This window comes from Cervus canadensis, chromosome 1, assembly GCF_019320065.1.
Source record: "Cervus canadensis isolate Bull #8, Minnesota chromosome 1, ASM1932006v1, whole genome shotgun sequence".
Classification (NCBI taxonomy): domain Eukaryota; kingdom Metazoa; phylum Chordata; class Mammalia; order Artiodactyla; family Cervidae; genus Cervus; species Cervus canadensis.
This window is the reverse complement of record NC_057386.1, coordinates 109,436,982-109,450,485: the sequence shown is the minus strand read 5'-3', so window position 1 is coordinate 109,450,485 and position 13,504 is coordinate 109,436,982. Positions and strand designations below refer to the sequence as shown.

The 13,504-nt window shown below is 50.7% G+C and overlaps 1 gene segment (V, D, J or C); it reads right to left on the bottom strand.

Moving 5' to 3' along the window:
* Positions 1–5,761: 5,761 nt before the first annotated feature.
* LOC122420432 lies at positions 5,762–9,733 on the bottom strand. The segment is given in 2 exon segments: positions 5,762–6,215; positions 9,659–9,733. Coding segments are annotated over 2 exon segments (438 nt in total).
* Between the last annotated feature and the right edge of the window lie 3,771 nt (positions 9,734–13,504).

Genomic DNA, 13,504 nt, shown 5'->3' with positions numbered 1-13,504 from the left:
GAGTGAAGTAAGCCAGAAAGATAAAGACCAATACAGTATACTAACACATATATATGGAATTTAGAAAGATGGTAACGATAACCCTATATGCAAGACAGAAAAAGAGACACAGATGTATAGAACAGACTTTTGGACTCTATGGGAGAAGGCGAGGGTGGGATGATCTGAGAGAACAGCATTGAATCATGTATATTATCAAGTGTGAAACAGATTGCCAGTCCAGATTGGATGTATGAGACAAGTGCTTGGGGCTGGTGCACTGGGATGACCCAGAGGGATGGGATAGGGAGGGAGGTGGGAGGGGTGGATCAGGATGGGGAACACATGTAAATCCATGGCTGATTCGTGTCACTGTATGGCAAAAACCACTACAACGTTGTAAAGTAATTAGCCTCCAACTAATAAAAATAAATGAAAAACAAGAGTCAACTTTCCCCAAAGTGGTTTTGAAATTACACCCTTCAGGCTGTGTCTGGATGGGAAACAACAGCCAACTGTACCTTACCATGTAGTGCATGTGAGTGTTACACAGTGGATGTGTGACTTTGAGATTTTAAATGAACCAAAATGTGTTCATGGATTAGTAAAAGTCTAAGGTCATCACTTAAAATAGATGCCTAAATTTAACTGAAGAAGATGTTGTTGTTAAATCACTAAGTTGTGTCCAACTCTGGCTTTGTTTTAATTTTGCATTGCCATGGTACTGTTTCTAAAACATAATTTTCCTTGTCGCCTGTGTTCTTTAAACAAGATAATTGTAAAGACTTTCTGACACGTATGGCATCTCCACTGAGGGATTTTTACGTCGCAGCGAGACGTTCTATCTGTGAAAACAGGGCAGACTGTGTTATAGAGCCACAGGTCTGTCTCAGATCTGAGATGAAGGACAGGACATGACACGGCAGGCTAAGGTGGGGTCCTGGGCCTTTCCATGCCTCCAGCTCGTCAGGAGGAGGGGCCTTACGCAAATCACTTCCTCCTCTCCCTGCCCAGGTCACCTGAGGTCCCCTTGGGTCGGGGGACTTGAAGGAGGCAGATGCTGGACCTCACACAGAGCGGGGACACAACCAGAAGGAGCCCCTGAATGATGGGGCGATGTGTTTCAGCAAACGTGCTCCCGTGACCTTGGTGACCTCGGTCCTCTATCCCATCCCTGGAGATTCTGAGCCTGAAGGGGGAGTTGCAAGTCTACCTCTGCTGTTGCTAAGTCGCTTCAGTCGTGTCCGACTCTGTGCAACCACACAGACAGCAGGCTCCTCCGTCCCTGGGGCTCTCCAGGCAAGAACATTGGAGTGGGTTGCCATTTCCTTCTCCAATGCGTGCTCGCATGCATGCTCAGTCGCTTCAGTCGTGCCCGACTCTGTGCGATCCCACGGACAGGCTCCTCTGTCCAGGGGATTCTCTAGGCAAGAATACTGGGGTGGGTTGCCATTCCTTTATCCTAAGTCTTCCTCTCTTGCCCCAATAATCTAGCCTTTCCCAAACCTGAGACCATCTTTAGAATGTTGTCTGTCTTTCTCAGGGACCCCTGTGTCCCGCCTGTGTGATGTCATCTGTCCTCCTCCACCGACCCTGAGCCCAGTAGAGTATCCAGAACCTGTGTCTGGTGTGAAGGGTAATGGGTGGCCCTAGAATGCAATCTTTTAAACTGTCTCTAGTCCCAGCGGTGGGGGGACCAGGACGGGAGGTGGGGAGAGACATGTAGAGACACACGGCCAGGCTTGCAGTGACAGCCTCCTGTGCTGTGAAAAGCCACGAATATGGGGAGTAACTTCAATAGAACTGTGGATTTTAGGGGTAAAGATCACCATGTCATCATGCAATTATGATAGCTGGCAAGTTCAGTTCCAACAAAGCTGGCATACATGTCTCATTATCGGAAATAGAAAAGAACACCCTGTGTGAACAGGTAGGTGTGGTGAGCATCATGGACACAGTAAAACTCCCTTCCCGGGTGGTTCGGCTGTGGAGCCCTTGGACTTGGAAGGGAGGAGGGATGTGGGGCCAATGGGGATGAGAAAGAGCTCAGACACCTCAAGTGTTAACATGTGTGGAAGAGACGGGAAAAGTCTTGTTCATCTCTTGTTTCTTTGAAATAAAAATGTAAATACTATTCAAATTTTGTGTTCGTATTGGATTTGCTTCTAAAATAGCTGTTTATTAAAATTCACATGATTTTTGTCACAGGTGTTTGAGAACCTCAACTCATAGAGGTGAAACATATATATTCCTACTTCATTTTTTTCTTATTATGTGAACATATTGATGACAGTTTGGCGGAACTTGTGATTTCATATATTTCATGTTACAAGTGTGAATATAAAGTATTAATATAACAGAAAGGAACGAGTAAGGGAGCCACAAAAACTGAAACAATATCAGTTTCCATCGTTCACTATAAAATGTTGAATCTGCCAAATAACACAAGAAGGATAATTTCAAATGACATAGATGGTGACAAAGGGTCCTTGCCTGCATCCCTCTTCCACTGTGAACACCAGGCGTTCTGTCGGCAATGGGGCAGCCCCTCTGCAGGGGTCTCTCATCCCCTGTCCATATATCCCTGGAGGTCGAGGTTACTGCAGGGAGTTCATTTTTGTTGTATGACCATCCCTCTGTCTTTGGTTGGATGTCAGGTCTGGGTACTGATCCCATGAGAGTCGAGCAGGAACTGAGAGGCAAGCCTGTGGCTCTGAGCTGAGAGCTGTCGTGTCCTCTGGGGTCCTAGGTGCAGGAACGTCACCCTCCAGTGAGGACCCTGCTGCCCACGTGGGCAAGAGCCAGGGGAGGAGGTGCCAGCCTGCCTGGCCAAGACCCTGAGCTCTCAGAACGAGGCCCACAGCGCCCCTTGCTGGACTCAGACCGCCTTCTCCCCCACTTCACACCACAGCCTCCTAGAAGGGCTTTCTCACACTTGCAGGAGGGTCTTCCTGATGTCACCTCCCAGGGCAGTAGAATGAATCTTCTTCATCGAGTTTGGGCCTGGTCATTGATTTCTCCAGGTACCTAATGACCTCAGACCCCTGAATGGTATGCTGATAAACCAATGAATTTCAGGATTCCCTGATGTCTGAGTTTGCTCTGCCTAGTTCGTGGGTTCACTACCAGAACACAACCACCTGAACCAAGTCCCAGGATTCAAACACCCGGCGTGCCCGTGGGTTGTGCCTGGTCATGATTCTGTCTGAGTTTCCTTCCCAGGTTGATATGTAGTCAAGGCTGAATTTGCAGGGTCTCCCGGGACCTTCCCAGCCCACACTGAATGGCTGTGTTTTTATCTCTCTCTTTGCAAAGAGAATAGGAGGCTCTCAGGTACAACAAATCTCTTCTTGATCACTTCCAGGGGTTCTCATTTACCCTTGATCATGGTCCTCAGAGTACTTCTTTTTGACTCAGATATTTAAAGATGTTTTTAGTCTAATTTTGTAATCTTTCTATATTAAATGTTTGGTATAAAAGATTATGCCTATAAATGGGAATCTCATCCTTGTCTGGGCTCTTGTTTCATCTCTGGTTGAGAAACCCTTATGACCATTACCTGATCTTCACTGGACATGGTGAAGTCTAACCTTCTAACCTTCAATTGTTAGAATCCCTGGAGATTTAATGGAGGTGGGTTTATAAGGTCTGCATCCAAAATAGTGACATTTATCCAATATTATCTCAAACAAGGGACCAGGGAGGGAAAATTGGGAGAGACCATGAGGCAAAAGACGAGATATGGGCAAATGAGGAGTGTGAGAGGCGCGTCCTACTGGGGAGGGTCTCCCAGTACCTGGAGAGGAGGGGAGCAATCCCCAGGTAAAGGAAGGACCCAGCTTCCCTAAGGGTCAGGGTTGAGGCAGAGCACAAAGCCTGGAGCAGGAGAGGAATGGGTGGGGGGATGGGAGAGGCCCCCTGGGGCTCCAGGGCGCAGATGCTGGACTTCTGCTTCCTCAGCATCCTGCTCAGGACCTGTGAGGAACCCTGTGTGTCTGGGCACATGGGTATTCTGCTTGGATTTGGAGACCAGAGAGAAAGGGAGACAATTTCATGGACCCCATAAAGATGGACCAGGATGAGGAGGTGAGACTGCCTGGATTTAACAGCACAAGTGGCAGCAGAGACCTAACCCAGCCCTGCTGATGTCACCGTCAGGCTCAGGGCAGGGATGGGTCCCACCCTGGAGTAAAGGGCAAACTTCCATCAGACATCCCCATCACACGGGAATTCCTTGTGGCTGTGCTTAGTGATGGGCTGTGTGACACTGATGACCAGTCTCCTCATCAGGATGGGGTCCAAAGTGATCCAGGAGGGCGGGGGACCAACCAGGAGCCAGAGAGCAGGGCTGAACCTCTCAGTGTCCCTCACCTCTGTCCTGGGTCACAAAGGCAGGGCTTTGCCTGGAATCCCTGGTCATCATTGCAATGGGGATCCCCGTGCCCCTGCTGGTGCCTCTGCAGGAGATGGTGCTCTCAGATCTGGGCTCATCAAGGTCATCATAAGCAGAGGGACGTGGGCATATATTGTGGCATATATTGCTCCTGACAGTCCACAGACCACCCCAACTCTGAAGTCGGAAATGCTCCGATGGGGTGGAGAGGAGAGGAGGGGAGGGCAGGACACAGCGAGCAGGTGTGGGTCAGGAGAACCACTCCCGGGGTTCCCTGCCTGCTGCGATGTATCACCGGTGCCCCTCACTTCTCAGGGTCACTCCTCTGACCTTTCAGGAGCACAGGTCACGCCCTGGGGTACAATCCGCCTGCTGGGATGGTCCACAGACTCTGCTGAAGGCACATCTGGGAAAGCCTCCTGCTCCTGATCTCAGGGAAGGGAGCTCAGCTCCACGGCTCTCTTGTTCACATGGATGATCGGGGTGCACTTCAGTGGTGTCAGAATCTGTTTACATTTTCTGAGACTTCAGCAAAACTGACTGAACAATTGGGAGTAGACTTATTATGAACCAGAACATGCCCCAGGAATTCATTGATTCTGGGGAATTTATTTAAAATTTGACAGTTCTCTGAGAACAAGCCCCTGATAGGCTGAGGTTCTCGTCCCAGTTTCCATCTGCCTGTGTCTCTGTGAGAAGCCCTGTTGTACCAGCCTGCACGGTCAGAGTCAGCCTCGTCCTCAGGCTCCAGCACAGAGACGAGCAGGAGCCCTGCATTGTCCGAGGAACCTTTGGATCCCGAAAACGTGCGGGGACCCCGGAGCCTGGTTCTTCCTGGAGTCTGAGTGGTAGGACAGGAGGACTGAGGAGGCCTCGCTGGCTTCTGCTGGTCCCAGTATAGAGCACAGCGGCAACAGGGATGTCCCTGCTCAGGGTGCAGGGAGCCACAGCGTCACCTGTGGTCTGGGGGGGACAGGGGTCTCCCCACACATGGGCCGTGACACCACTGACGGTGTCAACAGTCCAGGGCATCAGGGCTGTGGTGTGGACACCCACACCAACCAGCTCTAGGGGCTTAGCTATCCTGTGTGAGAGAAACCAAGGATAACCAGGGATAGAATTCATATACCTGCAACCTTATAGACGACAGCTAACAATACAGCCATTAAGTTGAGATTCTGCTAAATTATCATTTGAAAATAATAGGAAAACACACTACTCAAGATCAGAAATTAAAATGATAGTGTTTGAACATGGTGGTTTGAACAAACTTGCTTTCCATTAAATGGTCTTATGTGGATTAGAAGGACTGCGAAGAGCAGTTTAGGACACTGGGGTGAAAACCTTGGCAGTAAGCTGTCAAGTACGGCCAAACATTCGTGGTCCCACCGTGTGAAATGAAACACGACTTATGTCCATTTCAGAGCTGCTGCTACAGTGTCTCCTTTGACAGAGATGTTTCAGCCCCGGGAGGACCATGTCTGGAGGAGAGCAGGTTTTTGTCTCACTTCCCCCCTGGCCTGGAGCACTGTGCCATGATAACTACTACTGTCAGCAGATAAACAGTAATAATCGCCCTCGTCCTCAGCCTGCAGCGAACTGATGGTCAGCGTGGCTGTGTTCCCAGAACTGGAGCCGGAGAATCTGTCGGGGACCCCCGAGGCTCGACTGCTAGTACGATAGATGAGGGTTCTGGGGGCCGATCCTGGGAGTTGTTGGTACCAGCCCACATAATAACCACCACCGATGTTGCTGCTGCTTCCAGTGCAGGAGATGGTGACCCTCTGGCCCGGGGACCCGGACACGGAGGACGGCTGAGTCAGCACAGCCTGCGCCCAGGATCCTGGAAGGGAGAGAGACAGAGATGGTGACTCGGGGGTCCAGGCACGAGAGCAGGGAGCAGGGCCCGTGAGTCTTCCCAAGACCCTTGCCCTGTCCCCCCATCCAGTCACCTGTGCAGAGAGCGACCACGGTGAGGAGAAGAGGGCACCAGGCCATGGTGGACACGGTCAGGGCGTCCTGCCTTCTGTGGCCCCACAGCTGAGCAGAGCATCCCCACACCGCTCCTTCCCCTCTTCATACTCTGAGAGGGGGAGGGGCCTTTCATGCAAATGACCGTCCTCCCCCCCAACTCCCACAATGCTCTGGTGACCTCTGGGACCTGGGTCAGCGTCCTGTGCCTGAGGGAGGCCAGTTGTGGTCAGACATGGGGTTCCCTGGGGCTTGGGTGTGGGAGGTCACAGCGGGAACCCTGAGCAGAAAAAACCAGGAAGTACCAGGGGAATGGTCTCTGGTCTCACAGGTCCAGACACTCAGCAACGGCCTCTGATCGCCCCCTGGTGTCCTGGCACAAACACAGATCCTGACCTGGGGATCAGAGCTCTTAAGAGGCAACTTTTCCCAAAGTGGTTTTGAAATTGCACCCTTCAGGCTGTCACTGGATGGGAAACAACAGCCAACTGTACTTTACCCTGTAGTGCATGTGAGTGTTACACAGTGGATGTGTGACTTTGAGATTTCAAATGAACCGAAATGTCTTCATGGGTTAATAAAAGTCTAAGGTCATCACTTAAAATAGATGCCTAAATTTAACTGAAGAAGATGTTGTTGTTAAATCACTAAGTTGTCTGCAACTCTGGCTCTGTTTTAACTTTGCATTGCCATGGTACTATTTCTAAAACATAATTTTCCTTGTCGCCTGTGTTCTTTAAACAAGATAATTGTAAAGACTTTCTGACATGTATGGCATCTCCACTGAGGGACTTTTACATTGCAGCAGGACATTCTATCTGTGAAAACAGGGCAGACTGAGTTATCAGAGCCATGGGTGGGTCTCAGATCTGAGATGAGGGACAGGACACGACACGGCAGGTCGTTGTTCTGAGGACACTCAGAGGTGACCATAGGGAGCAAAGCTGACTTAGACATGGTCCAGTAGGAGCAGCAGTGATCGCCCCGGGGGCAGAGCCCCAGGAGAGCCTCTGCTTTCCCAGCTGAGGGCCCCAACAGCGTCTCTGCTCACTGTGCATAAAATCAATCCCACAGCAGCTGAGCACAGGCACTCCTCAGCCAGGAATCATTTCCCAGGTCTCAGGACCAGGGTTTCTCTCCCCACCTGATTCCTCACTCGATGGCACACAGGACAGAGTGTGAGGTTTCCGGGGATAAATCAGCCACACGAGGGATTCAAAATCCCCGGGGACACAAGGGGAACCTGGGGAGGAGCACGGAGGGGAAAGCTGGGGTCACACCTGAGAGCCAGAGCCCTGAGGCTTCTCGGGAAGGAAGGGTTAGAGAGGTTCAAGGAGGGGCCGAGGAAGTGAGTGTAAAGATCAGGAAGATTTGGAAACATGTCCATGATCTTCTGATAGAGTGAACTGGGTCATCACCATGGAGGTCAACACTGTAGGTCTGTAGAAAGAGAGAGGCCCAGGATCGGGAGGAAAGTCATGAATGAGGGGAGCGGGAGGGCAGGCTCTTAGCAAAGAGATGAGGAGGAGCAGGAGCAGGCTGAGGAGAGCTGGAGGGGTGCAGGGGGTGGGCTCCGGGGGCTCCTCCCCTCCTCTGTTTCTGAGAAGAGGGTGGGGACTGATGACCACCTCACCCCTTCACCCTCCAATTCTGGGTGCTTGTCTCCATGTGCAGCCTCACTCCCAGGAGGAGGGATGGGGGCCGCGGCTCAGAGTTTGTCCCCTGAGAGGAAGCACCTGCTGTCAAGCCCAACTCGGGCCACTGAGACCGGTGCAGGGCCAGGTCAAGGGACCACGTGGGTGTGTTGAGGTTTTCCCAGTTCTGAGCTGATAAACAGCGCCCCCTGGTGACGAACTCTGGAACGTTCATGGTGTTGAAAGTGTGAGCGAGGTGCTGCTCAGTTGCTTGGCTCTCAATCCTGTCTGACTCTTGGGACCCCATGGACTGGAGCCCACCAGGCTCGTCTGTCCATGGGATTCTCCAGGCAAGAACACTGAATTGGGTTGCCGTTTCTTGCTCCAGAGTATCTTCCCAATCCAGGGATAGAACCCACATCTCTTATGTCTTTTGCATTGGTAGGTGGGTTCCTTACCACTAGTGACACCTAGGATGCCTTGTGAGGAAGGAGGGGCAGGCTTTTTTCCCCTCACCAAATACGTTACCAATGAACAGATAAATGAATTAAATAATAAATATTACATGTCTTTGATACTATACAGGGAACTTTTTTATTTTCAACCATTGTATTTTCAGGTTATTCTAACAAGCTTGTTCTCATGATTCCTTTTTTTTTCCCCTTCCAATTATATCCTTTTCCTTTGGACCAAAGAGTTTTTGTATTTGCTCACCAGATATATTTGATGATTTGTCCCTAAAAATATCTGTCACCTGATTTCATCATCTGAGGCATCTCAGCATTGCTGTTCATGCTGTCTCACTTCCCTTCAATATTTAGTTTCCTGGTTCTTGATCGAAGTGACAATTTTTCTGGATGCTGGACTGTGTGGAAATTACTTGAAACTCTGAATTCCATTTCCTTTTCCTTTAACAGGAGATCCTTCTGTGGCGGAAGGACAGGGATGTGCGTTCACTGCCCACTGACCCAGCAAGGGCGGCACTGACCCCCCTGCTCTGTGCTGCTGACTCCGACCTGGGAACCGGGGGCAACTGCTGTCAGCAGCTCCTTCATCCAGGGGGTGTGTGACCACCCCTTGTGAGCTGCTGCCCTGGGGAGGGGAGTCGAGCTGAGGGGGCAGCTGTGCTGAGTCAGGGGACAGTCAGTCCCCTGGGTTCCGTGCTCTCAGGGACTCCAGGAAGGGAGGGGCAAACACCTTGCCCTGGGAGCCCCATGGCTGTGGGGGAAGCAGAATTTTGTCTCTTTCCACTCTGGCCTGAAGCACTGAGGAAACTTTCAAGCCGTCAGCCCATGAGAAACAATAATAATCAGTGTCGTCCTCAGACTGAACTGAAGTGGTCAGAGAGGCCGACTTGCCAGACTTGGAGCCAGAGAATCAGTTTGGGACCCCTGAGGGTCGTTTGCTGTTTTCATAGATCAGAGGTGTGGGGGACGATCCTGGGAGCTGTTGGTTCCAGCTGGCATAATTACCCCCAGTGTTGCTCCTGTTTCCAGTACAAGAGATGGTGACCCTCTGTCCCAAAGTCCTGGACACGGAGGGCAGCTGAGTCAGCACAGTCTGGGCCCAGGATCCTGGAAGGGGGAGAGACAGAGATGGTGACTGTGGGCTTCAGGAAGGAGAGGAGGGAGAAGGGATATGCATCTCTCAGGGTCCGTCCCCTGTGCCCCCATCCAGTCACCTGTGCAGAGAGCGACCAGGGTGAGGAGCAGAGGGGACCAGGCCATGGTGGACATGGTGAGGGCGTCCTGCCGTCTGCGGCCCCACAGCTGAGCAGAGCATCCCCACACCACTCCTTCCAGTCTTCATGCTCTGAGAGGGGAGGGTCCTTTCATGCAAATGAACCCCCTACCCCAAACAATTTTCTGATGCCTCCCTGGGCCCTGGGTCAGGCCCCTGGGCCTGAGGGTGGCCAGTGGGTTCACTGGGGCCGGGCTGTGGGGGCCCCGGGGTGGGAGGTCACACTGGGAGCCAGGAGCAGGGGCCACCAGGCAGCGCCAGGGTCCCAGCGCCCATCCCCCAACCACCCTCAGGATCGGCCCCCGCGCGCCCCCTGGTGTCCAGGCCCAGACACACAGCCTGCGACCTGGTGACCAGAGCCCTTGGGGCAGACCCTGGCCCTGCTCTGTGCTCTGTCCCATTTTTGCCTTCTGGCCGGGCTTCCGTTCTGTGTCCCCTGTGACCTCAGGGCCGTCTGTGGGCTCCCCTCAGACCCTCAGGGTGAGTCTGTACACGGCGCCCTCACAGCTTAGGGTCAGGACTGAGGAGACGTCAGGCACACGTATTCCTTTGAATCAGGGTCAGGTCAGGACAGTGATGACCCCTGGATGCAGCCTCCTGACTGTGCAGGATGCGGGTGCTTTCTCCTTCGTTAGAAATGAAGCAGTGCCTTACACACGCACACAGGCACATGCAGATTGCTTTGAGGTGCTTTCCCAGGGAACTATAAGCATTTTGCTTTTATACTCCGTGACCCCACTGTATTAGTTCCTAGTCTCCTCTTTCCTAAATAAGTTAAGTAAAACTTTTGCCACGTGTTCACTGGATTGTCTTGGGAACCAGAAGCTGCCTTTCTGATGAGGCTAACTCTGCTCCCAGCTCCCAGGATGCAGAAGAGAAGGTGACTGTGGGGGCACCACCTGTGTCCAGGTGCCCGGATCATGATCACCCCCATCCTCATCTTTCATCCAAGGTTAGGAGCCCACAGTCATCAAGGAACCTGAGTGACCATATCTGGAGCCAAAAGACCGATCCCGGATCCTGAGGGTTGGGGACCAGCAGGCATCATGGTTTGGGGTCTCTGGCTGGGACCTGTTGGTTCCCGGACACCTCACACGGCCAGCTCTGCTGCTCTTTCCAGGACTGGAGGACCTGAGCACTGAACTGGACAATGGGCCCGGCTGACGCAGCGCAGACTGTGCTCAGGACTCTCTGCTCAGAGGGGAGGGGACAGGTGGCACGTCACTGCTGCACAGCCTGACTCTGAGCAGGCAGAGTGACCCTTCTGTGGTGTCAGGAACCAGCATCCTTCCTTCTGACATCTAAGGGCTCTGCCCCGTCCCTTCTGCTCATACCCTCTCCCGCTTCTCAAGGGAAAGCAGGTATAAGGAAGCAGCACTATAAATCATGAAGGGCTTGCACTATCTGGCTACTCAGTGCCTTCCTGGAAGACAATATTTCACTCCTGTTCAAATTTTCTTTTGTGTTTCTCCTGAAAGTTTATCGTTGCCATACAAACATGGTCAAAGTTTATGCTTTTAATTTTACAGCTGGAAACAAATTAACACACACTTTTTTTAAAATTGTTTTTATTAGTTGGAGGCTAATTACTTTACAATATTGTAGTGGTTTTTGTCATACATTGACATGAATCAGCCATGGATTTACATGCATTCCCCATCCTGATCCCCCCTCCATCCTCCCTCCCCACCCCATCCCTCTGGGTCTTCCCAGTGCACCAGCCCTGAGCACTTGTCTCATGCATCCAACCTGGGCTGGTGATCTGTTTCACACTTGATAATATACATGTTTCGATGCTGTTCTCCCAAAACATCCCACCCTCGCCTTCTCCCACAGAGTCCAAAATTCTGTTCTGTACATCTGTAACACACACTGTGAACTCCTTTTCAGTTCAGTTCAGTCCCTCAGTCGTGTCCGACTCTTTGTGACCCCTTGAACCACAGCACTCCAGGCCTCCCTGTCCATTAACCATCTCCCGGAGTTTACCCAAACTCATGTCCATCCAGTTGGTGATGCCATCCAGCCATCTCATCCTCTGTCGTCCCCTTCTCCTCCTGCCCTCAATCCTTCCAAGCACCAGGGTCTCTTTCAGTGAGGCAGCTCTTCACATCAGTTGGCCAACGGATTGGAGTTTCAGCTTCAGCATCAGTCCTTCCAATGAACACCCAGGACTGATCTCCTTTAGGATGGACTGGTTGGATCTCCTTGCAGTCCAAGGGACTCTCAGGAGTCTTCTCCAATACCACAGTTAAGAACCATCAATTCATCTGCGCTCAGCTTTCTTCACAGTCCAACTCTCACATCCATACATGACCACTGGAAAAACCATAGCCTTGACTAGATGGACCTTGTTAGCAAAGTACTGTCTTTGTTTTTTAATATGCTATCTAGGTTGGTCATAAATTTCCTTCCAAGGAGTAAGCGTCTTTTAATTTCATGGCTGCAAGCACCATCTGTAATGAGTTTCGTTTATATAATTTTAAAATTCTATAGTACTTTCAATAATTGTGAACTTGAAGATTTTTGTATTCATTCTCATTGATTTTCAGCATAATTAATTCTCATATTAATTCTTCATTTTAAACTACTTTCACATATTTTTTAACTTCTATTATTGATTTGCCAAACTTACATGGAAGTGAAGGTCTGGGAAAAACATTCCCCCACCCGGTGCGTGCATGACTCCACGTAACCCCACTAGACCAGGCTGTCAGCACCCCATATGTTTCAGGGCATCTTCACTTTCTGGGACCAGCCAAGCAGCTGTGGAGAAAATCTATGAGTGTGTGTGTGATTGGATGGGGGGTTTGGTGGGGGTGGTCCTTGTTTTCTCTATTCAGAGTTTACGGGTGTAGGTTCCATTTTAAGCCTTGGAAATGCCACCTTCAATTTCAGGATCCCTGAAATCACACTGACACCCTCTTCTGTTAGAGCAGCACCCAAGTCATAATTCTCACCAACAGGTTGCAGGTCACAAAGGCACTCTTGGTGGAGAGGTGACCCCAGGTGCCCACTGCAGGGGAATGTCAGAACTCCCACGCTCTTGGAGTTCAAGAACCTCTTGCTGCACCTCCCCTTCTCAGACATATCAGCTTATCTGGGACTAGAGGAGGATGGTTCCAGGGCTCTTTTTTCCTCTATGTCTTTTCTCATAGTTTCTATTTCTTTGCTAGAACTTCCTCCCTTGTGCTTCATGGCAGGTGATGACCGTGTTTGCAGGGAGAATTGTGATCCATTTGGGAATGATTGTTATCTTTTGATTATTGGAGTATAGCTGCTTTACAACGATACTGTGGTGTTGGAGAAGACTCTTGAGAGCCCCTTGGACAGCAAGGAGAACAGAGCAGTCAATCTTTAAGGAAATCAACCTTAAATACTCCTGAAAGGACAATGCTAAAGCTGAGGCTGCAATACTTTGGCCACCTATGCAAACAGCCGACTCATTTGAAAAGACCTTGGTGCTGGGAAAGACTGAGGGCAGGAGGAGAAGGGGATGACAGAGGATGAGATGGTACGTGATGGCTGTTAGGATCAACCGTCCCAAATAGTGGGCTTGAGAAGGTACAGTCAGGGACTGTTCTATTGGGAAAGACCAGCTGGCTGTACTTTGCCCTGCACGGCGTGTGCGTGTTACACTGCAGATGTGTGACTTTGAGATTTTAAATGTATCAGAACGTGTACATGGATTACCGAAAATCCAAGGTCAGCACTTAAAATAGCTGCATGAAGTTTTTCAAGGAAATCATATGTTCTATTTTAATTTTGCATTGACAAGGGTAGCATTCTT